Below are 24,903 nucleotides of genomic sequence, written 5' to 3'. Positions count from 1 at the left end.
CTGCATATTTGAACTCTCATGGAGAAGATGGTGTTAGCCATTATCAAAATAGTTATGGATGATGCTATGGTCAGCAGCAGGGTTGAATCCTATAATAGGTGGCATTTTCCTTGTACCTGAGCCTCTTTCACATTCCTATTCTGACCTGTAAACGTGCACTTTTGTTTCCCCCACTGCACCCCAATCTTTTTTTTGCAGCTACCCAAGAACTGCAACCCGGCAGGCAGTGGAGAGAAAACCAAGGAGACAGCGCTGATGAAGAAAGACTTGATATCCCACTTGCCACCTACTCTGATACTGACACTATTCTCTATGGCATAGAGGCAGGATCTGTCTGTGGTTTAAAATAAAACTAGTACAAGTGAGCTGTAACCAGGGCAGAAAAGAATGATAGCACAGGTACAAGCTCACTGGAGGTGGAGATTGCACATGAAGGTTCTGCCAGAGAAATGTGCGTACACTAGGCTAGATTTAGATTTGGATTTATTGTCACGTGTACTGCGTTTCAGTGAAAAGTATGGTTCTGCGTACAGTCCAGGCAAATCGGTATAGACTTGGGTGAAGCATATAGAATATAGTTCTACCACAGTAAAGAAGATGAGTAGTGAGATCAATTCAGTCCATAGGAGGATCATTCAGGAGTTTGGTAACAGCAGGGAAGAAGCTGCTTTTGAATCTGTGTTTGTGTGTTCTCAGACTTTTGTATCGATGGCAGACAGATTAACCTGGGAGGGAGGGGTCTTTGATTATGCTGCCCACTTTCCCAAGGCAGCGGGAGATGTCGGCCAGAGTCAGTGCCGGTTTCGCGTGATGGACTGGGATGTGTTCACAACTCTCTGTGGTTTCTTACGGCCTTGTGCCGAGCAGTTGCCATCCAAAGCTGTGATGGAGCCAGATCGGATGCTTTCTATAGTGCTTCTGTCTACAGCAGAAGGCTGATGAGTCTGTCCCAAAATGCTTGATGCTTATGGAATGCTGCCAGAAAGCGGTGATCAATGGCATGGAGGTGTTGGCATCAACTTAAGCCCAGAGCTTGAAGCCCATTCTTTCCTACATGGGGTTGGTGGCTACCTCCACCAGCACACTTGGGGACCCAATCATGATGCAGGATCTAATCAATGCCTCCAGTTTCATTGAAGCACCAGTACCTTTCACAGAATAATAATAATATTTATTATTGTCAGAAGTATAGAATTTACAGTGCAGAAGGAGGCCATTCGGCCCATCGAGTCTGCAACGGCTCTTGGAAAGATCACCCCACCCAAGGTCCACAACCCCACCCAACACTAAGGGCAATTTTGACACTGAGGGCAATTTATCAGGGCCAATCCACCTAACCTGCACATCTTTGGACTGTGGGAGGAAACCTGAGCACCCGGAGGAAACCCGCGCACACACGGGGAGAACGTGCAAACTCCGCACAGACAGTGACCCAAGCCGGGATTCGAACCTGGGACCCTGGAGATGTGAAGCAATTGTGCTAACCACAATGCTACCATGCTGCCTACATTAACTCTGCAATGAAGTTACTGTAAAAATCCCCTTAGTCGCCACACTCCGGATACACTGAGGGAGAATTCAGAATGTTCAATTCACCGCGTCTTTCGGGTCTTGTGGGAGGAAACCGAAGCACCCGAAGGAAACCCACGCAGACACTGGGAGAACATACAGATTCCGCACAGACAGTGACCCAAGTCGGGAATCAAACCTGGGACCCTGGTGCAGTGAAGCAACGCTGCTTTGACAAAGGGTCATCTGGACTCGAAACATTGGCTCTTTTCTCTCCCTACAGATGCTGTCAGACCTGCTGAGATTTTCCAGCATTTTCTTTGGTTTCAGATTGCAGCATCTGCAGTAATTTGCTTTTACCCAATGCTAACACATGTGCTACCGTACCGTGCATTGAAAGCTCAAATTGCTGCTATTATGTCTCTGGTCACCAGTGTTGAAAGAGGCTTGTAGGTTTCCATAGCTATCCAACAATCTGTCCTCTAACGGATTATTAGAATTGCTGAGGTCCTGCTCTAGGAGTAGTAGTGGCTACAGTTACATGAATCTGCCAGCTTCTCTCCGGGCGACAGCATTTATGATCACAGTCCTTTTACTCTGTCCATGATCATGCTGTTGCCTGCCAGCCACCCAGCCCAAGCTGCTGCTGTCCTTGCCAATATGGTGCAGATTGAAATTGGGTCTCCAAAAATCCAGTGCTGCTTGAAGGCATTCCTAAACTCATTCAACCTTTGACCAGCAATACCTCAACCATTGGGGTAGCACTGCATAATAGAACTGGGACAGGCAAAGGCACATGAAAGGCAGGAGCAAAGAAATGCACAAGGAGAATTCTGTGCAAGTTGGCTTGGTTTAATTTTTTAAAATTGGTTTGGTATGTATCTTGTGTTTGGATTTTATTTTCACATTGTGGCTAAGTGATGGTCATTGACAGAGAAAAGGTATGCATGGTGAGATTGTTGGTGAATTTTCTTTATTTATTCATCTGAGGAAGGAGCAGTGCTCTGAAAGCTAGTGTTTGAAACAAACCTGTTGGACTTTAACCTGGTGTTGTAAGACTTCTTACTCTGCTCACCCCAGTCCAACGTCGTCATCTCCACATCATTCTTTATTTATGGAATGTGAGCGCCGCTAGCTAGGCTACCATTTATTGCCCATCTCTAGTTGCCCTTGAGACGGTGGTGGCCTTCTTGCCCTGCTGCAATCCCTGAAGTGTAGGTACACTCACTGTGCTATTAGGGAGGGAATTCCAGGATTTTAACCCAGTGACCGTGAAGGAAATGCAATATATTTCCAAGTCAGGATGGTGAGTGGCTTGGAGGTGGTCTCAGGGTAGATGGTAGTGGATTTGGGAGGTGCCGCTGAAGGATCTTTGGTGAGTTCCAGGAGTACATCATAGAAAGTACTCACTGTTCATCGATGGGATCGAGTGTTTAAGCAAGCTGCTTCGTCTTGAATGGTGTCGAGTGTTAGTTGGAGCTGCACTGGGTGAATGGATAATTGGGGTTCAGGGTATTGATATGGCATTCAAATTATTTCTTCGTGTAGTGCCAGGGCAGATAGAGCCATCTAAGTTGCAGCCTCCTTCCTCTTCCTCTGCTTTGGTCACTATTTACTACATGTTCGGCCTTTTTAATTTGGGGAATTGGTTGGAGCATAGAGCTCAAATAGCACAACTGACATCAAATCAACGTTACATACGGATTAATGTCATAATCCACTGCTCTACATATTTTTGGTGGATGTTAACTGCGCACGTGCTAATGCCTTTCACAAGATGGTATCCAAGATCATTTTGAGTCCCAACAGCACACATTTTTACCCAGTCCAATTTGTAGTCTCTTATCTCTAAAGGAAACAGAATGTTCTTCTGTTTGTTGGGAGGCTAATGAAATGTTTATGAGAGATTGCACAAAAGACAATATCGAGCTCCGATCCCTGGGTTACGTATAATTGGATATTGGGCAGTACAGACACACTCCTAAATGTAAGGTGCTTATGGCTGTGGTCAACACCACCCTACCTAAGAAAATAATTAAGGCAGATCCAAACAGAAGCACTGCCAATTTTAGCCTTGCATCATGAGAGATAAATTTTCTGTTCAAAGTTTCAAAATGATATATTAACCCATTTTGTTTCCCTTTTCTCCTCCCCAATAAATTGACAGGTATGACTCTTTGACTGGTGTTCCTTCCTACCAGCGGGCTCTGGCTTTTGAAAAAGGAAGCGTACTCTTCAATATCGGTGCACTATATACACAGATTGGTGCACGGCAGGACCGGACAACCAAGGAGGGCATCGATCATGCTATTGAAGCCTTTCAAAAGGCGGCAGGTAGGTTTGCATTGGATGGGTGGAATACGTGTTTAATTAACAGAACAAGCAGATGAAAGTAAAACATTGAGCCTAACTATGTGCAACAATGGGTGGGATTTACCGACCACCCCGCTGCATGTTTTCCAGCTGCGGCCCGCCAGCGGGATCAGCGGGCGGTACGGTAGCACAGTGGTTAGCACTGTTGCTTCACAGCGCCAGGAACCGGGGTTCGATTCCCGGCTTGGGTCGCTGTCTGTGCAGAGTCTGCACATTCTCCCCGTGTCTGTCTGGGTTTCCTCCGGGTGCTCTAGTTTCCTCCCACAATTCCTGAAAGTTGTGCTTGTTAGGTGAATTGAACATTCTGAATTCTGCCCCAGTGTACCCGACAAGCGCCATAGTGTGGCGACTAGGGGATTTTCACAGTGGCTTCATTGCAGTGTTAATGTAATCCTACTTGTGACACTAATAATTATTATATTCTGGATTATTATCTACCAACCCTGCCGTTGTCAACGGGATTTCCCGGCGTCAGCATCCCTCATCGCTGGGAAACCCGTGTGTCAGTGTGGGACGGAATTTCCCAGCAACGTGAACAGCTGGTAAATCCCGCCCAATGTTTTATGCTGAATGCCAATCGATGGACTACGAATTCCACAAAGATAATGTACATTGCCACAAAAGAGTGATACTTGCCTTCCTTGTTGTTTTGATTTCAAAATCACTCTTATTTCAACTTCCTTTTCCCTACTCCTAAACGTTATTGACGTCTGATAGCTTTAAAAAAAGATTTATTTGGCCCCTGAAATTTGTAAGATCCATGGGTGAGATTCTCTGTCAGACGATGCCGGAATCGGGAAACGCGATTGGTTGGAGTATCGGCTCCGACTCCGAAATCGTGACGGCCGCTGATTTCACGACAAATCGCAATTCTCTGATGCCTTGACAGAGGCGTCAATGCGTTCCAGAATGTATGTACGGTAAACACTTTTGGCTTATCATTAGCGTGCCCGTCCGATATACTCCGGGACCTCCGCGATTCTCCGCCCCCACTGGGGCAATTTTCCAACGGCAAGGTTCACTTGTGCTTTTAAAAATCGTGAAACCGGCATCATGACTGATGAGGAAGAGAGAGAGAGGAGGTAGGACACTGGGAGACGTAACTGTGGACAGCCGGGCCGAACACAGGCTAGGGGTAAGGGAGGCCCTGCCAGAGCCGAATGGAGAGATTGTGGCCACTGGGGCGGTGTCCATTAATGATCTGGGAGAAGGAACTGAAGGCACTATTGCTAAATTTGCAGATGATACAAAGATCTGCAGAGGGACAGGTAGTATTGAGGAAGCAAGGGGGCTGCAGAAGGATTTGGACAAGCTAGGAGAGTGGGCAATGAAGTGGCAAATGAAATACAATGCGGAAAAGTGTGAGGTTAAGCACTTTGGTAGGAGGAATTTAGGCATAGACTATTTTCGAAATGGGGAAATGCTTAGGAAATCAGAAGCACAAAGGGACTTGAGAGTCCTTGTTCACGATTCTCTTAAGGTTAACGTGCAGGTTCAGTCGGCAGATAAGGCAACTGCAATGTTAGCATTCATGTCAAGGGCTAGAATAAAAGACCAGGGGGGTACTTCTGAGGGCTGTATAGGGCTCTGATCAGACCCCATTTGGAGTATTCTGAGCAGTTTTGGGCTCCGTATCTAAGGAAGGATGTGCTGGCCTTGGAAAGGGTCCAGAGGAGGTTCACAAAAATGATCCCTGGAATGAAGAACTTGTCGTATGAGGAACGGTTGAGGACTCTGGGTCTGTACTCGTTGGAGTTTAGAAGGATGAGGGGGATCTTATTGAAACTGTGAGGATACTGTTGAGGCCTGGATAGAGTGGACGTGGATAAACTAGAACCAGAGGACACCATCTCAGACAAAAGGGACGTTCCTTTAAAACAGAAATGAGGAGGAATTTCTTTCGCCAGAGGGAGGCAAATCTGTGGAACTTTTTGCAGCAGAAGGCTGTGGATGCCAAATCACTGAGTTTCTTTAAGACAGAGATAGATAGGTTCTTGAATAATAAGGGGATCAGTGGTTATGGGGAGAATGGGGATAAGAAAATATCAGCCATGATTGAATGGTGGATCAGACTCGAAGGGCCAAGTGGCCTAATTCTGCTCCTATGTCTTATGATCTTATGGACTTGCGGACCGCAATTGCTGCAGCCTGCAAGGCTGCCATCTTGCTGCGCACCCAACTGGCCAACCACTTTGGCCTTGATTCTGCATAGTGACACTGGCCGTATGGGTTCCCCCGCCCCCCACTCCCCACCGGGGGGAGACATGCAGGGGCAGAGTCTACATTGCCAACTGAGAGCACCATGTAATCCGTTGGACCTGCGTGGACATGTGGGTAAGCACAATCTTTCGCCCCCCTGCAGACAATGGATATTGGAATTCAACCAGCAATCCGTAGCACAGTGGTTAGTACTGTTGCTTCACAGCTCCAGGGTCCCAGGTTCGATTCCCGGCTTGGGCGGAGTCTGCACGTTCTCCCCCTGCTTGCGTGTGTTTCCTCCGGGTGCACCGGTTTCCTACCGCTAGTCCCGAAAGACGAGCTGTTAGGTAATTTGGACGTTCTGAATTCTCCCTCTGTGTACCCGAACAAGCGCCGGAATGTGGCGACTAGGGACTTTTCACAGTAACTTCATTACAGTGTTAATGTAAGCCTACTTGTGACAATAAAGATTATTTTTTTAAAATGGTGGCCTTCCTGCTATTCGCCGCAGCCCTGTGGGGTGCACTGCAGCTGCACGAGCTGGAGCTGCTCGAGGTGGAGGAAGTTGCAGCAGCAGAGCACGTCCCATAGGAACAGGAAGGAGCCGCTGAGGATGGAGAGCGGGCCGCCCAACAAGCCGAGGAGGAAGAAACGCAAAGGAGGGACCGCTTGAGGCCTCGTGGACTGGCATCGCTTGTCATTCGAGGACCTGCTAGACTGAGCATGGCGTTGAAGACTCCGGCTGGGCAGGGGCACAGTATGACATATCTGCCAGATCATGGGGCACCTGGCACCGTGGGGGAGGACACCCGCTACCAGTGGCCGTCAAGGTGACAGTCACACAATGTTTTACGCCACGTGGTCCTTCCAGGCGCCGAGTAGAGACCTGTCTGGAATCTCACAGAGCTAGGTGCACAGGTGCATCCGTGCCCTCACGGAAGCCCTATATGCCCAGTCGGCTCAATGCATCCATTTCCAATGTGGACCGAGCCCACTAGGGTGCACGGGCAGCGAGGTTTGCCACCATCACAGCCATCACAGGGGGTGATTGACAGGATGTATGTCACTCTACGAGCACCTGCAGAGGACAGACCGCTCTACACAAACGAAAAGGGATTCCACTCGATGAACATGCAGCTGATATTTGACGGTCAGCTGCCATCATGCACGTGTAATCATAGAATTTACTGTAAAAATGGAGGCCATTCAGCCCATCAAGTCTGTACCGGCTCTTTGAAAGAGCACCCTACCTAAGCCCACACCTCCACCCTAGCCCCATAACCCAGTAACCCGACCCAACACTAAGGGCAATTTAGCATGACCAATCCACCTAACCCACACATCTTTGGACTATGGGAGGAAACCTGAGCACCCAGAGCAAACCCACGCACACACAGGGAGAACGTGCAGACTCCACACAGACAGTGAACCAAGCTGGGAATCGAACCTGGGACCCTGGAGTTGTGAAGCAATTGTGCTATCCAACATGCTGCCGTGCTGCGCCCAATACCCGGGCAGTGTGCACGGTGCCTTCATCCTGGCACACCCGACAATTTCCGGCCTCTTCGAGACGGCATCTTTCTCTTCTCTCTCTTCCCCCCCCCCCCCCCCCCCCCCCCCCCCCCACCCACCCGTTGGCTCTCGGCGACAGGGATCATCCGCTGCCAACATGGCTGATGATGCTTATCTGAAGGCCACTGACCAACGCGGAGACCCGTTACAGCGACGCCCATGCCAATATCGGCACCTACCTCAGCTCTTTACACTTCCACAAACAATTTCTCTGTAATGTGCCTTGCACATCTTTGTTGAAACCTCTCCTAGCTCCCACCTATCACTGATCTTCTACTCTGGTCCAACTATTCCACTCCCATTTATTAAAACACGTATATAATCTATTACAGTTCTCCCCCACTTAACTCTGCAGAAGAGTCATACAGACTGGAAACATTAATTCTGTTTCTCTCTCCACGGAGAGAATTTCTGATTTCCCAGTGTTGTTCGTTTCACTTGCTGTTCTGTGACTGATGAAGCCTTGGCGTCCAGCTTGAGATCCAAATGGACGAAAATTTGATCCTATATTGCAGCACGGTAGCACAGAGGGCAGCACTGTTGCTTCACAGCTCCAGGGTCCCAGGTTTGATTCCCGGCTTGGGTCACTGTTTGTGTGTGCACGTTCTCCCCGTGTCTGCTTGGGTTTCCTCCGAGTGCTCAGGTTTCCTCCCACATGTCCTGAAAGATGTGCTGTTAGGTCATTTGGACATTCTGAATTCTCCCTCGGTGTACCCGAACAGGCGCCTGGGCCCTGACGCTGTGAAGCCACAGTGCTAACTACTGTGCTTCTGTGCTGCCGTCAGTCAACATCACCAAAATAGATTATCTGATTATGCTTGATGTCTGTGGGAGCTGGTCGCTTAAATTATTTGCTGTTTTTCCTACATTGCCACAGCAACAACACTTTTAAAAAACATTCTTATTTACAACAAGGTGCTTTTGAGATATACGGTGGTTGTAAATGTGCTGTATAAATTGAAGTGTTTTTTAGAGTTGGCAATTCTCAGCCAGAATAGCAGTTACCACAATCGCACCTAAGGTAGAAAGGGAGGAAATCAGACCACCTTCTTTCTTTTAATAGTTAAGCAATAACATGCTGAAGACTGTTGTTGCCAACCAGTCAGCTAAGAATGGAACTTATTATGGCTTTACCCTCCAAAATACCTCCTTTTGTATTGGCCTTATTCTATTCTTTTCATGCAGTTTGATGGTTTCCAAGATTCATTGGGCCTGCTGACGGTTAATTTCCACATTAAGTTATGGGGTCTGAAGGTGCCCATGGAATCATACCAAAGCAAAATTTGGAGCCATCAGAAACTGACAACAAATTTCGAAGACCATTTAGTTTGATTCAGTTGAATCTAAATCAAAAAGGTTGTGGATTCAGGACATAATGAGCACATAATCCATGCTGACACTTCTGTACAGTATTGAAGCAGCGTTGAATTGTCCCAAGATGCTTCTTTTGGGTTCGTAGTTAAACTAAAGCAAAATCAACATTCTTAGGTGACTGTTAAGATCTCTTGACATGATTTGAAGAGAAGCCATTTTCAATCATTCTTGGCCTTGGAAAATTTGCTTGGTTACCTGTAAAGATCAAAAACATAATGTCCAGTTGCTTAACCTCTTGGCTTCTTTACTCAAAAGTAGTTTTTGGACATGGGATGCTTTGCAGAGATCATTGTGTCTGTCAAGACAAAAGTATAATAACACTTTAAGGAAGACGTGAGAGCTAGCAAAGAGTTGCTGTTTGCCTGATGGACCACCTGTGTTAAGAACTTCTAAGAGGGATGCTCTCCTGTGCATCTGGATGCCATCACCAAAAAAATGTTGTTCAACTGGACATTCATTTCTTTTACTATTTGTATATCTTGTGAGAATATCAGCTACCTCACTTACCTCCATAAAAGTGTCTGCACTTGCAAAGTAATGAACTGGATGTGAAACATTTTAGGGCATGCTGAAGACATGAATGTGATTCAGGTTGATGCCATCTTTTTCTCCAAGCACCACCTGTATTGTATTCTAAACATTGCTTATATTACATAGGATTGTTGTGTTCCATAATTATAGTACAAATATGTCATGTCCTATTCACCAGGTGCATTGAACTACTTGAAAGAAAATTTCTCCAATGCACCAAGCCTTGACATGAGCACACCATCCCTCAACATGCTGGTACGTCTGATGATTGCACAAGTACAGGAGTGCGTCTTTGAAAAAGTGATGGTGGCGGGAGTTAAGGATGAGTTCTTGATGCAACTACAGAGTGCACAGGAAGCTGCAAGGGTAAGATGTTCCTCCCACTTGCGCTATCTGCGTTTATTGAGAAATTAGTGCAAGCCATTTTCCATTATCACTACACAGACACCAATAATAACTTAAGTTATTGACTTTTTAAAAAGTTTAATAAGTAATTGTCTGCACTTTTTCCAAGGGTCTCTATTGATTTTGATCTTTGCCTTTATAAATGTGATTCTCCTTGCAACTAATAATTAATGGAGATGGTTGCTAGGTGGAGACAAAATATTATTTAAAATATGTTAATTTGTTTTTTGATTTTACTCTGTATTGTGGACAAATTTTTATAACATAAATTCACCCACTATAAACAGTGGACACTATATACCTGATCCAAGGATGGGTTTCCAAAGGTATCTCCTTTCAGATTGTGTCAGTGAGATTGGGTTCACGTTTTAAAAAATGTATTTAATGTATTATCTATCTAGGGTGTACATGAAATCATTAACTTTTTAGATTTTGTTTTTGCTACGCTGATATTCCTAGCTCCCAATATGCAGGTCTCACATGATTAGCAGCAGCCAACCCCAAAGTAAAAGACTTGAGAGTTTGAAATGATGACTTGAAAGCAGAGGATATTACCATCCGATCTGAGCTTGGACTTTACACTCGCGAGTGATTTTCTGTAGCATGACTATCAGTAAGGGAATCCTTGCCTGCTTTTTAAAAAATGTTGTTCTCCTTAGCGCAAGGTTGCTGAAGCTATTTGTAGTATCTTGACTGAGTTAAGTGAATGTGGTTATTATTTCTTTGTGACATGTTACCAAAAGAGATTTGAGGACATTTGTGAGAAAATTGGGAAGACTTGTCTATTCTTAATCTTTGCATGACTGACATTACAATTCCTCACAGGATACCCATTTTAGGGCAATCTGCAGGCAGGGACCACTCTATTTGAAGGCAGCATGATTGGTACAATCACTACAAATACAGTAACATAGTCTTAATTTTGCTGTCATGAATCATTATTTTTTGCTTTGTAGGTGGCTGATGTGTACTCCTTGGTCTATCAGACAATGACGCAACCCCCAGTGAAAAACTACGTCCCGTTCTCTTGGACGACCATGGTTCAGGTCAAATCCGAGTATTTCAAGGCAGTTTCTCACTATTTTGCAGCAGTTGCTCTGTGTGACCATATAAGTAAGTATTGTGAAAAAATCTGATGGTTGTAATGAGATTAAAGGGAAATATTTTAATACTAATCAATCTCCATTGGCATAGAACACAGGGGACACAATTGAATAGCTTTATCGGATGAAATTGGATTAAGGGGCATGATGATAATTGGAACTTTAAATCCTTTCTTCACATTTTATTTTTAAAATCTCTGTATGGCACCTGTACTTTAGGGGGGGGTGCTCTAATTTCAGGTTTACAAAGGTAGGTTCCATCATAAAAGTTGGCATGAATATAAATGAAAAGTTCCTAATATATAGTATTTATCCATAAAGCATCATATCTACTTGTTAAAGATACAGCAGCATTGGAACAGGGTAAGATCACAGAGGACATCTGCAACTTATTAAAAGTTAGGAGGTTTCTGAAACATGACCAAAAAGGGGCAGGTTATCCACTCGAAGACTTAAACCTTTCTATCTTGACTGGTTACTATACTGCTCAAGTATGAGACAGCACTGAAAACTTTAACACTAATGTCTTTACTCGATTTAAACGATGCGCCCATTAACAAATCAAATACATTACAAAACCTACATGTTACAAGGCATCATACGGTTATCCACTTTGGTCGGAGAAAGAAAAAGGCAACTTATTGTCTCAATGGAGAGAAACTTCAAAATATTTAGGTGCAGAAGGCTCTGGGTGTCCTCGTGAACGAATCTCAGAAAGTTAGTGTGCAGGTGAAGCAGAAGGCAAATGGAATTTTGGCATTCATTCACTGTACTGTGTCGAGTTTTGGGCCCTCACTGAGGAAGGATGTAGTTGCATTAGAGGCGGATCAGAGAAGGTCAACTGGATAGATTCCAGGGATGAAGGACTTGTCTTATGAAGAGAGACTGAGTAGATTAGGCCTACTACTCTGGAGCTTAGAAGAATGAGAGGAGATATGATCGAGGTATATAAGATGCTTAAAGGGATTGGCAGGGTAGAGGTGGAACAGATGTTTCCCCTTGTTGGGCATTCTAGAACAAGAGACCATAGTTTTAGGCCAAGGGATGGCAGATTTAAAATAGAAATGAGAATGAAGTCGTAAATCTGTAGAATTTTCTACCCGGAGTGCAGTGGACGTTGGAATGCTGCACAAAATTAAGGCAAAGATATATAGCTTTTTAATTAGAGGGATGAAGGGTTAAGGGGAGTAGCCAGTAATGTGGAGATGAGGGCAAGATGAGATCAGCCATGATCGTATTGATTGGCGGAACAAGCTCAAACGGGCTGAATTGCCTACTCCTGTTCCTCTTCTCAAGTTCTACTTGTGGTTTTTTTTTATCACCCAGCAAGCAGCTAACGTCCTGCTAATTGTACTTCCAGCAACTGAGCAAGTTGCCTTGACTTAAACATCATGGGTGGGATTCTCCGTTGCCCGATGCCAAGATCGTAATTGCCGATCGGGTGGGAAATTGATTCCGGTATCTGAATCGGGGGCTGGCGCCGGTTTGCCGGCTGTTTCCGATTCTCTACCCCCCTCCAAACTGGCATCATCATGACATGCGCTGCACGCAGTCGCAAAGCCGTTGGCACATCATCGGCCAGCCCACTCGCGATGCTCCGCCCCCGATAGGCCGAGTTCCCGACGGCACGGGACATGTATGGTCTGAGCCGGCGTGCTAGCTGCGAACTGTGTCTAGCGCAGCCACACTCGATTAGGGTCAATGCCGCTGGCCGGGGGATTGGCTGTCAGGGCTGGGGGGATCAGTGAGGAGTGGCCAGGAGGTGGGCTGTGAGGTCGTGGTCGGCGGGTTAGGTTTAGCGGACAGCCAGTGCCGTGTTGTTTGCCATGACCGGGGCAGGTCGTCAGCCGTGCTCATGCGCGGCCCGAGACCCGGCCATTCTCCGGCCTTTTGTGAAACAGGCAGCAGGTGTTTCAGTCGGCACCGGTGCTGGCTCCTCAACGGTACCGGAATCGGTGAGGGGTCAGCGTCGGATTTCCTGTTGTGAAAGTCGACACGTTCTACACTGGCGACAGCACTTAGTTTCCAGAATGGAGAATCCAGCCCCACATCTTTTGCAATGACCTTCATCCTAAAGTGAGCAAAATGTTTAACTAACAAGATCATACCATCCTATCATAATTCACCTTAAGCTACAATTGTCCAATGAAGTATCTAACTCTTGGTTCAAACGCCAATATTGACAATTCGCATATGTTTAAACTTCTTTAGTAATTTGCATTCACCTGCATGTTACATTTGTTTTAGAGATCCTTATCGGCAACTTTCTTAGCTGGTCTCTCGAGAGCACATTTTCTGACCATTGCACAATTAAACAATCCAAACCTTTTAAGGCTCCTTCCAAACCGTTTCTTGGAGAATTAGGTAGTTAATTTGACAAAAAATATGTTAACTAAACGTGTCTCCAGGTTTCCCTGCATTACAAAAGGAGGTATCATCAAGTAGTGCCTGTCTGTGTATCTCTCTGTCTGTGTGTCGCGCTCTCTCTCTGTCTGTGTGTCGCGCTCTCTCTCTGTCTGTGTGTCGCGCTCTCTCTCTGTCTGTGTGTCGCGCTCTCTCTCTGTCTGTGTGTCGCGCTCTCTCTCTGTCTGTGTGTCGCGCTCTCTCTCTGTCTGTGTGTCGCGCTCTCTCTCTGTCTGTGTGTCGCGCTCTCTCTCTGTCTGTGTGTCGCGCTCTCTCTCTCTCTGTGTGTCGCGCTCTCTCTCTCTCTGTGTGTCGCGCTCTCTCTCGGTGTGTCGCGCTCTCTCTCTGTCTGTGTGTCGCGCTCTCTCTCTGTCTGTGTGTATCGCTCTCTCTGTCTGTGTGTCGCGCTCTCTCTCTGTCTGTGTGTCGCGCTCTCTCTCTGTCTGTGTGTCGCGCTCTCTCTCTGTCTGTGTGTATCGCTCTCTCTGTCTGTGTGTCGCGCTCTCTCTGTCTGTGTGTCGCGCTCTCTCTCTGTCTGTGTGTCGCGCTCTCTCTCTGTCTGTGTGTCGCGCTCTCTCTCTGTCTGTGTGTCGCGCTCTCTCTCTGTCTGTGTGTCGCGCTCTTCTCTCGTCTGTGTGTCGCGGCTCTCTCTCTGTCTGTGTGTCTCGCTTCTCTCTCTGTCTTGTGTGTCTGCGCTCTCTCTCTGTCTGCTGTGTCGCGCTCTCTCTCTGTCTGTGTGTGTCGCGCTTCTCTCTCTGTCTGTGTGTCGTCGCTCTACTCTCTGTCTGTGTGTTTTTTTTTCGCGCTCTCTCTCTGTCTGTGTGTCGCGGCTCTCTCTCGTCTGTGTGTCGCGCTCTCTCTCTGTCTGTGTGTCGCGCTCTCTCTCTGTCTGTGGTGTCGCGCTCTCTCTTCTGGTCTGTGTGTATCGCTCTCTCTGTCTGTGTGTCGCGCTCTCTCTCTGTCTGTGTGTCGCGCTCTCTCTCTGTCTGTGTGTCGCGCTCTCTCTCTGTCTGTGTATCGCTCTCTCTGTCTGTGTGTCGCGCTCTCTCTCTGTCTGTGTGTACGTCGCGCTCTCTCTCTGTCTGTGTGTCGCGCTCTCTCTCTGTCTGTGTATCGCTCTCTCTGTCTGTGTATCGCTCTCTGTGTGTGTGTGTGTCGCTCTGTGTGTGTGTGTGTCGCTCTGTGTGTGTGTGTGTCGCTCTGTGTGTGTGTGTGTGTGTCGCTCTGTGTGTGTGTGTGTGTGTGTGTCGCTCTGTGTGTGTGTGTGTCGCTCTGTGTGTGTGTGTGTCGCTCTCTGTGTGTGTGTGTCGCTCTGTGTGTGTGTGTGTCGCTCTGTGTGTGTGTGTGTCGCTCTGTGTGTGTGTGTGTCGCTCTCTGTGTGTGTGTGTGTCGCTCTCTGTGTGTGTCGCTCTCTGTGTGTGTCGCTCTCTGTGTGTGTCGCTCTCTGTGTGTGTCGCTCTCTGTGTGTGTGTGTGTCGCTCTCTGTGTGTGTGTGTCGCTCTCTGTGTGTGTGTGTCGCTCTCTGTGTGTGTGTGTCGCTCTGTGTGTGTGTGTGTCGCTCTGTGTGTCGCTCTCTGTGTGTGTGTGTCGCTCTCTGTGTGTGTGTGTCGCTCTCTGTGTGTGTGTGTCGCTCTCTGTGTGTGTGTGTCGCTCTCTGTGTGTGTGTGTCGCTCTCTGTGTGTGTGTGTCGCTCTCTGTGTGTGTGTGTCGCTCTCTGTGTGTGTGTGTCGCTCTCTGTGTGTGTGTGTCGCTCTCTGTGTGTGTGTGTGTCGCTCTCTGTGTGTGTCGCTCTCTGTGTGTGTCGCTCTCTGTGTGTGTCGCTCTCTGTGTGTGTCGCTCTCTGTGTGTGTCGCTCTCTGTGTGTGTCGCTCTCTGTGTGTGTCGCTCTCTGTGTGTGTGTCGCTCTCTGTGTGTGTGTCGCTCTCTGTGTGTGTGTCGCTCTCTGTGTGTGTGTCGCTCTCTGTGTGTGTGTGTCGCTCTCTGTGTGTGTGTGTCGCTCTCTGTGTGTGTGTGTCGCTCTCTGTGTGTGTCGCTCTCTGTGTGTGTCGCTCTCTGTGTGTGTCGCTCTCTGTGTGTGTCGCTCTCTGTGTGTGTCGCTCTCTGTGTGTGTCGCTCTCTGTGTGTGCCGCTCTCTGTGTGTGTCGCTCTCTGTGTGTGTCGCTCTCTGTGTGTGTCGCTCTCTGTGTGTCTCGCTCTCTGTGTGTGCCGCTCTCTGTGTGTGTCGCTCTCTGTGTGTGTCGCTCTCTGTGTGTGTCGCTCTCTGTGTGTGTCGCTCTCTGTGTGTGTGTGTCGCTCTCTGTGTGTGTGTGTCGCTCTCTGTGTGTGTGTGTCGCTCTCTGTGTGTGTGTGTGTCGCTCTCTGTGTGTGTCGCTCTCTGTGTGTGTCGCTCTCTGTGTGTGCCGCTCTCTGTGTGTGTGTGTCGCTCTCTGTGTGTGTGTGTCGCTCTCTGTGTGTGTCGCTCTCTGTGTGTGTGTGTCGCTCTCTGTGTGTGTGTGTCGCTCTCTGTGTGTGTGTGTGTCGCTCTCTGTGTGTGTCGCTCTCTGTGTGTGTCGCTCTCTGTGTGTGCCGCTCTCTGTGTGTGTCGCTCTCTGTGTGTGTCGCTCTCTGTGTGTGTCGCTCTCTGTGTGTGTCGCTCTCTGTGTGTGTCGCTCTCTGTGTGTGTCGCTCTCTGTGTGTGTCGCTCTCTGTGTGTGTCGCTCTCTGTGTGTGTCGCTCTCTGTGTGTGCCGCTCTCTGTGTGTGCCGCTCTCTGTGTGTGCCGCTCTCTGTGTGTGTCGCTCTCTGTGTGTGTCGCTCTCTGTGTGTGTCGCTCTCTGTGTGTGTCGCTCTCTGTGTGTGTCGCTCTCTGTGTGTGTCGCTCTCTGTGTGTGTCGCTCTCTGTGTGTGTCGCTCTCTGTGTGTGTCGCTCTCTGTGTGTGTCGCTCTCTGTGTGTGTCGCTCTCTGTGTGTGTCGCTCTCTGTGTGTGTGTGTCGCTCTCTGTGTGTGTCGCTCTCTGTGTGTGTGTGTCGCTCTCTGTGTGTGTGTGTCGCTCTCTGTGTGTGTGTGTCGCTCTCTGTGTGTGTGTGTCGCTCTCTGTGTGTGTGTGTCGCTCTCTGTGTGTGTGTGTCGCTCTCTGTGTGTGTGTGTCGCTCTCTGTGTGTGTGTGTCGCTCTCTGTGTGTGTGTGTCGCTCTCTGTGTGTGTGTGTCGCTCTCTGTGTGTGTGTGTCGCTCTCTGTGTGTCTCTCTCTGTGTGTGTGTGTCGCTCTCTGTGTGTGTGTGTCGCTCTCTGTGTGTGTCGCTCTCTGTGTGTGTCGCTCTCTGTGTGTGTCGCTCTCTGTGTGTGCCGCTCTCTGTGGTGTGTGTCGCTCTCTGTGTGTGTGTGTCGCTCTCTGTGTGTGTGTGTCGCTCTCTGGTGTGTGTGTCGCTCTCTGTGTGTGTGTCTCTGTGTGTGTGTGTCGCTCTCTGTGTGTGTGTGTCGCTCTCTGTGTGTGTGTGTCGCTCTCTGTGTGTGTGTGTCGCTCTCTGTGTGTGCCGCTCTCTGTGTGTGCCGCTCTCTGTGTGTGTGTGTCGCTCTGTGTGTGTGTGTGTCGCTCTGTGTGTGTGTGTGTCGCTCTCTGTGTGTGTGTGTCGCTCTCTGTGTGTGTGTCGCTCTCTGTGTGTGTGTGTCGCTCTCTGTGTGTGTGTCGCTCTCTGTGTGTGTGTCGCTCTCTGTGTGTGTGTGTCGCTCTCTGTGTGTGTGTGTCGCTCTCTGTGTGTGTGTGTCGCTCTCTGTGTGTGTGTCGCTCTCTGTGTGTGTGTGTCGCTCTCTGTGTGTGTGTGTCGCTCTCTGTGTGTGTGTGCCGCTCTCTGTGTGTGTGTGCCGCTCTCTGTGTGTGCCGCTCTCTGTGTGTGCCGCTCTCTGTGTGTGCCGCTCTCTGTGTGTGCCGCTCTCTGTGTGTGCCGCTCTCTGTGTGTGCCGCTCTCTGCGTTAGAAGACTTTCTGCGTGATTTAAAAGCCCTTGCTCGGGACTGTAATTTTCAGGCTGTAACAGCCTCCTAACATATGGAACTTGCTGTACATGATGTATACGTTGCAGGGCTTAGGTCTAACTATGTGCACCAGCGATTGCTTGAAAAAGGGGCCCATAACTTGGAGGACACGGTAGAGTTAGCTACGACTGTGGAGGTTGCGTTCCGCAGTTTGAACTCATTCCCCGCGGACCAAGCAACCCCATCGTGGGCCCCCGACCAGCGACTGCCCCAGGCCTGCGCCGCGCGTCCACCCACCCACTATGGAGCGCCAGCGTGCCATTTTTGTGGCCAGCCCCAACACCCACGGCAGCACTGCCCGGCCCGGAACGCGACCTGGAGCCGCAAAGGACACTATGCCCGAGTATGCCTCGCAAATTCAAAAACTCCAAACTCCCCCGCAGTCCAGAGCACTCGCCTCCCGAACTCACAGGCCCGCAGGCCCCGTAATGATGCAGCGTGTCTGCCGACTCCGCTCCCACCCGACATGTGCGACTCATGGGGGCCGCCATCTTGGCAACCCTCCTCCACGCGGCCGGCCACGTGCGATCCATGGGGGCCGCCATCTTCCTCGCCGCCCGCCATGTGCGATCAACGGGGGCCGCCATCTTGGCCATCAACCGAACCGAACCTCGACGACTATGACCTCAGCGGACAGTCATCACGGGGCCACTCCAGCACAGCTGATTCGAGCCGCCGACTACCCGCAACTCAACGCAGTCACGTTGGACCAGTCGCGTCCGAAGCACCTCCCGAGCTCGATGATGTCCGTTAAAATCAGTAGGTACAGGACACCGTGCCTCTTTGACTCCGGGAGCACCGAGAGCTTCCTACATCCTGACCTGGTAAGACGCTGTTCGCTCCCTATCTTCCCTGCACGGCAAACTATCTCCCTCGCCTCGGGCTCACACTCAGTAGACATACAAGGGCGCACTGTTGCGACCCTAACGGTTCAGGGCGCCAGCTACTCTAATTTTCAGCTGTACATACTCCCCTACCTCTGCGCCCCACTCTTACTTGGACTCGACTTCCAATGTAATCTCAAGAGCCTCACACTCAGCTTCGGCGGACCTCTACCTCCACTCATTATCTGCAGTCTAGCGACACTAAAATCGACACCCCTCCACTCTTCGCTAATCTCACTTCGAACTGCAAACCCGTAGCCACTCGCAGCAGGCGGTGTAGCCTGCAGGACAGGGTATTTATCAGATCCGAGGTCCAACATGAGGGAGTCATAGAGGCCAGTGACGGCCCCTGGAGAGCTCAGGTGGTGGTCGTCAAGACCGGGGGAAAGTTCCGAATGGTGGTTGATTATAGCCAAACCATTAACCGGTTCACGCACCTCGATGCGTACTCCCTCCCCAGAATTACAGACATGGTTAATCAGATCACCCAGTACCGCATATTCTCCACGGTGGATCTGAAGTCCGCTTACCACCAGCTCCCAATCCGGACCGCCACTACACAGCGTTCGAGGCAGATGGCCGCCTCTTCCACTTCCTCCGGGTCCCCTTTGGCGTCACGAATGGGGTCTCAGTGTTCCAACGAACAATGGACCGAATGGTGGACCAGTACAGGCTGCGGGCCATGTTTCGTACTTGGACAATGTCACCATCTGCGGCCATGATCAGCAGGACCATGACGCCAACCTCCACCGATTTCTCCAAACCGCCCAGAAACTCAATCTCACCAATAATACGGAGAAATGCGTTTTCCGCACTACCAGACTAGCCATCCTTGGCTACGTCGTGGAAAACGGAGTCCTGGGTCCTGACCCAGACCGTATGCGCCCCCTCTTACAACTCCCTCGCCCTCATTGTCACAGGGCCCTCAAGAGGTGCCTGCGATTTTTCTCTCATTATGCCCAATGGGTCCCCCAGTATGCGGACAAAGCCCGCCCACTATTTAAGACCACACTCTTCCCACTGTCGGCTGAGGCCCGCCTGGCCTTCAACAGCATTAAGAAGGACATCGCCAAAGCCGCCATGCGGGCGGTGGATGAATCCGTCCCCTTTCAAGTGGAGAGCGACGTCTCAGAGGTCGCTCTCGCCGCCACGCTAAATAAGGCAGGGAGACCAGTTGCCTTCTTCTCCCGAACCCTCTCTGCTTCGGAACTTCGACACTCCTCAGTCGAAAAGGAAGCTCAAGCCATTGTGGAAGCCGCACGGCACTGGAGGCACTACCTCGCAGGTAGGAGGTTTACCCTCATCACCGACCAAAGATCGGTTGCCTTCATGTTTGACAACTCGCAAAGGGGCAAAATTAAAAATGATAAAATCTTGCGGTGGAGGATCGAACTCTCCACCTATAATTACGATATCATGTATCGACCGGGGAAGCTCAACGAGCCCCCAGATGCCCTGTCCCGCGGCACATGCGCCAGCGCGCAAGACGACCGCCTGAAGGCTATCCACAATGACCTCTGCCACCCGGGAGTCACCCGGCTCGCCCACTACGTCAAAGCCCGAAATCTGCCTTTCTCCACCGAGGAGGTCAAAGCCATCACCAGGGATTGCCCGATCTGCGCGGAGTGCAAACCGCACTTCTATTAACCAGACAAGGCCCACCAGGTAAAGGCATCCCGGCCCTTTGAACGCCTGAGCATCGATTTCAAAGGGCCACTCCCCTCGACCAATCGGAATGTGTACTTTTTGAACGTCATCGATGAGTTCTCCCGCTTCCCCTTTGCCATCCCGTGCCCCGATATGACCTCCCACACAGTCATCGGAGCCTTGCACAGTGTCTTCACCCTGTTCAGTTTCCCCAGCTACGTACACAGCGACAGGGGTTCGTCCTTTATGAGCGACGAGCTGCATCAGTACCTGCTCGACAAGGGCATCGCCTCGAGCATGACTACCAGCTACAACCACTGGGGGAACGGGCAGAGGAGAGGGAGAACGCAACGGTCTGGAAGACCGTCCTATTGACCCTCCGGTCCAGGAATTTCCTGACCTCCCATTGGCAGGAGGTCCTCCTCGACACGCTCCATGCAATTCGGTCCCTCCTATGCACCGCCACCAACCAGACCCCTCACAAACAACTATTTGTTTTCTCTAGGGGCACTACCACGGGGGCTTCGCTCCCATCCTGGTTGAGGACACCGGGCCCGGTTCTCCTCCGGAAGCACGTCCGGTCACATAAAACAGACCCGCTAGTGGAGCGAGTTCTACTGCTTCATTCAAACCCCCAATACGCCTTTATTGAATTCCCCAACGGCCATCAGGATACCGTTTCCCTTCGTGACCTGGCCCCTGCAGGATCCAACACTACCACCACCGCCGAGGTACCCCTCACACTACACCCCCACCCAACCCCTCACGCCCTGCGCCCCCGCGCCTGTAGGTTCCCTGCCCACGCTCGGCGCCCCCGCGCCTATGGCCTTTAAATATGAATAATGGAGTCTTTCTGCCAGAGGCAGTGGCAGAGAGAGGTCTCGCGCCCAGCACCTACACTGTACATGCCCTGTACATCCGTGCTTTGGGCGTGAAATCATGGAGGAAAGATTCCTCCATTTTGTAGCTGCCAGCAAACAAGCAACAGGACTATGTGAAGAACTGAAAATGCATTATTTTGTAATAAGAGAGGGCCAGAGACACAAACAGGCCAGACTCTTACAATTTAATCTGCTGGAGAGAGCTTCACAGGAGAATCCATGGCAGAACAAAGCAGTGCTGGTGTGAGCTGTATCCAGAGCTCTGGGGTCTCTGGTGAACAAACAATTAAGAAGAAACTGAAATCAGGAACAAAGCAGTATAAAGATGATTTATTGAGGTATGGCTTTAATTGTGCCAATGCAAATCAGGATGCAAAGCCCATGTGTGTGTTTTATGCAAGGAAGTACAGGCAAATGAAAGTTTTAAACCCGCAAATCTTCAAAGGCATTTGAAGACTAAACAAGGCGAGTTCGAGGAAAAACCTCTTGATTTTTTTCAAAGGATGTCGCAAGAATTTAAATCATCAGCTGAAACCTTAAGCAGAAACGTAGCATTGAAATACAAAGCAAGTGAGACCGTGAGGACCAAGCAGGCGCACTTGCCGCATTAAAGGTAATCAATAATGGTGTGTCACGAAGGTCGGCTGGCGTGGGTCATGAACACTGGTCGGCGTGGGTCCCGAAGGTCAGCCGGCTGGTATAAATGCGTCCCGGGGAAAAAAGTTTGAAAAACCTGACCATCTGGTTCAACTGAATTAGCATTGTTAAAAACATATAAGTTTGTTATCTTTGTGTTCCAAGACATGATATCATGATATCGCCAGATTTTAGTGTATGTAAAAATTCTTCAATATTCTATCTTAATATCCAAGCAAGGCAGAACTTTTAAACGTTTCTGATTATTGCTTTGAATTCACTTTATAACTTGGGCTTCTTGATAAACATTCCATAGTTTTAACTATTATAGACCAAAACCTCTGTAATTATAGAATCTCTACAATGCAAAAGGAGGCCATTTGGCCCATTTGAGTCTGCACCAGCCCTCTGAAAGAATTCTTCACCCAAACTGGCTCTACTGCCCTCTGCTGTGACCTAGCGAGCTACTCAGTTCAAGGGCAATTAGGGATGGGCAACAAATACTGGTCTTGCCACTGGTGTCTATATTCCATGAAATGATTTTAAAAAAACAAATGGATGGAGAGAAAAATGTTGCTCTCTCAAAAACTTCTCCAAACTGCCGATTTAAACAAAACAAATCAATTGCATTTTTGCTGAGTCCTGTGTGGAGCCTTCGCCCAAAAGAATTACAGTGGGAATACTGCTCTCACAAATCCCTGTTGAACACCACCTGACAGCTAATTTTAAACTGATGTTGCAGGTATCTGGGAACAAAGTAATTACCAATAGAAGCTTACATTTATGTAGCTTTCCTCATAAAATTGTGACCTGTAACTTCCAGGTTCCCCATTGTCAGATTTGGGGAGTATCCCAAAGATGAGTATCTTCCCTCTCTAAGTTCCCGGGTAAGGGTTTACGCAGGATTTGTCCAGAAATACCAAGTTCCCTTGGAAAATTGCGCTGCACTGGGAACCACCCAACATAGTGATTTAAATCATAAGTTTGGATGGTTCTGCCAGTGTAACGCTAATAATTACTCCGAGTTAGAAGAAATAAAACCACTTCTAACTATTTTGAAAACTCAGTTGGAGCCCCACAGGGCACAGGTCCCCCCCCCCCCCTCCTTCCAACCTGTACACATCGCCTCACTGACTTGGCGTGTACCCCCCATCCTGATTCGCCCAACCCGACCTGACACCCCCCCCCCCCCGACCCCCCACTGACCCAATCCACCCCGTCACTGCTCCCCCCCCCCCCCCCCCCCCCCCCCAACCTGGCTCCTTCCTACCCTTCCAACCATATGTCTCCCCTTCCGCTGAGCTGGGACTTATTTTCTCCCTGACGTCAATTTCGCTGTCCCTTTAAACTACCTACTTTGTGGCAGCTAATGCATTACAAAAAGGGGTGTAGTCTCTGAGTCCACTGGTGCTAGACTGCACTGGAGCCTGGGGGGACTGCAGGTCCCAAGCACCCCGGCCGTAGGAAGTTGGAACAAATTTTTCCAGAGCGGGTAAGTGTGATTTAAACCCTTGTAATTCCAGTGGACCATCGCTTTGCGCCGCTGGATGGAAGTTATGGCCTAATATCCCTGGATAATTTACCAACTGAAAGGTAGGAAGTGTAGGCACATAATGGGAGACATTGAAGGCATGTTAAATGGGAAGTTTTGAGAGAGTCCTTTTTAAAGCAAGAGAGAGCATGATGGCAGGGCAATTCCAGAAACACAGATATAATGATTGAAAATTGATCAGCTATTTAGCACGGAGATAAGAAATTCCTTCCATGAAGTGGTTGAGGATCTTTGGAATGTTCTATCCAGAGGGCAGTGGATGTTCAGTTATTGAGTCTATTCAAAACAGACTGATAGATTTTTGAATACTAAGGGACAGTGGGGTAGTCTGGCAAGGTGGAATTGAGGTGGAAGGCCAGCCAATATTGCACTAATGGTGGAACAGGGCTGAAATGCAACTACTATTTGTTATGCTCTTCTGGAAGGTTGTCCTCCTGGTATATGTAAAAAACCTTAATTCAGAGTCCTTGGAATAGCAGATGTGCTCTGGTAAGGACTGGAAAAAATCCAAAATATGTTAGCTGAGGCCTTGTAGGGCATTGACAAGTACAAGGTCTTGAAATTGATTCACTGAGAAGCAGGTGACAGTGGAGCTTGGGGAAGAAGGATATAATGAAAGTGTGCTGCTTTATGCAGGCGAGGACTCTGGCGAAGAGCATCTCGATTAGCTGGTATCGATGTGCAAACAGGATGAAAGACTGGCAAGAAGTGCATTGGAGTAATGAAGAGATAATTATTTGAGTAATGGTAAGGTAAATTAATGCTACTTAATTTCGGCCTAAGTGGACAGTGAATAAATAGACATGTAAGTGCTGAATAACTGGGGAGAAATCTTTGCTTCAGGGAGAATTGGGAAGATAAAACGGCAGATTAAACTGGATTGTTTTGCATATTCTTTTAAGTGGGTCCTGACGATGAAGAAAGTGAACAAGTGAAGGCCCTTCAGCAATTACATGTGACGATGCCGGAGGGTCCCTCGTTAATCACAGTACTGAGAGATAAAGAAGAGCGACGTAAACTAGGTATGCAATGATTTTGCAAGACAAATATTTCCATATATTGTTGTAATATATTATCCACACCTGTATCTCAATGTTATCTTTATTCTAAGTTAATTTAATAAATCTATTAACTTTGAAAAGCTGAGCCTATTGAAAGTGAGGCATAATTGCCCAGATCTCTGCTGAAGTCATAAGTAGCAGTAATTCCATGAGCGGGATTCTCTGTACCGTGATGCGCCCCCGCCGGCAGCGGGATTCTCCGTCCCGCAAGCTGGCCAATGGGATTTCCCTTTGTGGGCAGCTCCACGCCATTGGGAAATCCCTGGATATGGGTGCGCTCCTGCCGCAACGGACAATCCAGCCCTGTATATTTGCAATCTATCATGTAAAAACAACTCAAGTTTGCACATTTTTAAACTTGAACTGCTGCTACACTTGGATCCCTGAAGCTGCGAGCCATCACTACCTCCACCTTCTGTCAACAACCTTTGGTCTGCCACCATAAGCCTAGTCTGCCTTCGAAGATCATCAAGCCACCTACCATCTGTCATGATATGCACCGATGCACATCATGAGGTAGAAGCAGGCAGTGACAGATACCCAGGTGAGCCAATCAACATACAGAACAGAACACAACCAATCACCAGACAGAACACCAGAGGGGGGCTTCCAACTATAAAGCATATGAGGCATCAGCACTCTGCCTCTTTCCACTGGTGACAACTGTAGTGACAGTCGGGGCGTACATATCAATCAACACCTTCTGCACGTGGATCAGAGCTAGCCTGGTCTAGATAGTTAGAGTTAGTTTACTTAGAGTAGTA

General features: G+C 48.7%; 1 protein-coding gene across 4 annotated transcripts in view; it reads left to right on the top strand.

The window, feature by feature from the left end:
* Positions 1–24,903, top strand: part of rhpn1 (rhophilin, Rho GTPase binding protein 1) — a 123,572-nt gene that overhangs the window by 71,123 nt on the left and 27,546 nt on the right. For all 4 annotated transcript variants that reach the window (XM_038808838.1, XM_038808837.1, XM_038808840.1 and 1 more), the window contains 4 exons: positions 3,677–3,843; positions 9,737–9,924; positions 10,920–11,076; positions 23,981–24,100. In XM_038808838.1, coding sequence (XP_038664766.1) covers positions 3,677–3,843; positions 9,737–9,924; positions 10,920–11,076; positions 23,981–24,100 — 632 coding nt within the window. The remainder of the gene's footprint in view (positions 1–3,676; positions 3,844–9,736; positions 9,925–10,919; positions 11,077–23,980; positions 24,101–24,903) is intronic.

Source organism: Scyliorhinus canicula, chromosome 10, assembly GCF_902713615.1.
Source record: "Scyliorhinus canicula chromosome 10, sScyCan1.1, whole genome shotgun sequence".
Taxonomy (NCBI): domain Eukaryota; kingdom Metazoa; phylum Chordata; class Chondrichthyes; order Carcharhiniformes; family Scyliorhinidae; genus Scyliorhinus; species Scyliorhinus canicula.
The sequence above is the reverse complement of the archived record's forward strand: the minus strand, read 5'-3'. Positions and strand labels throughout refer to the sequence as shown.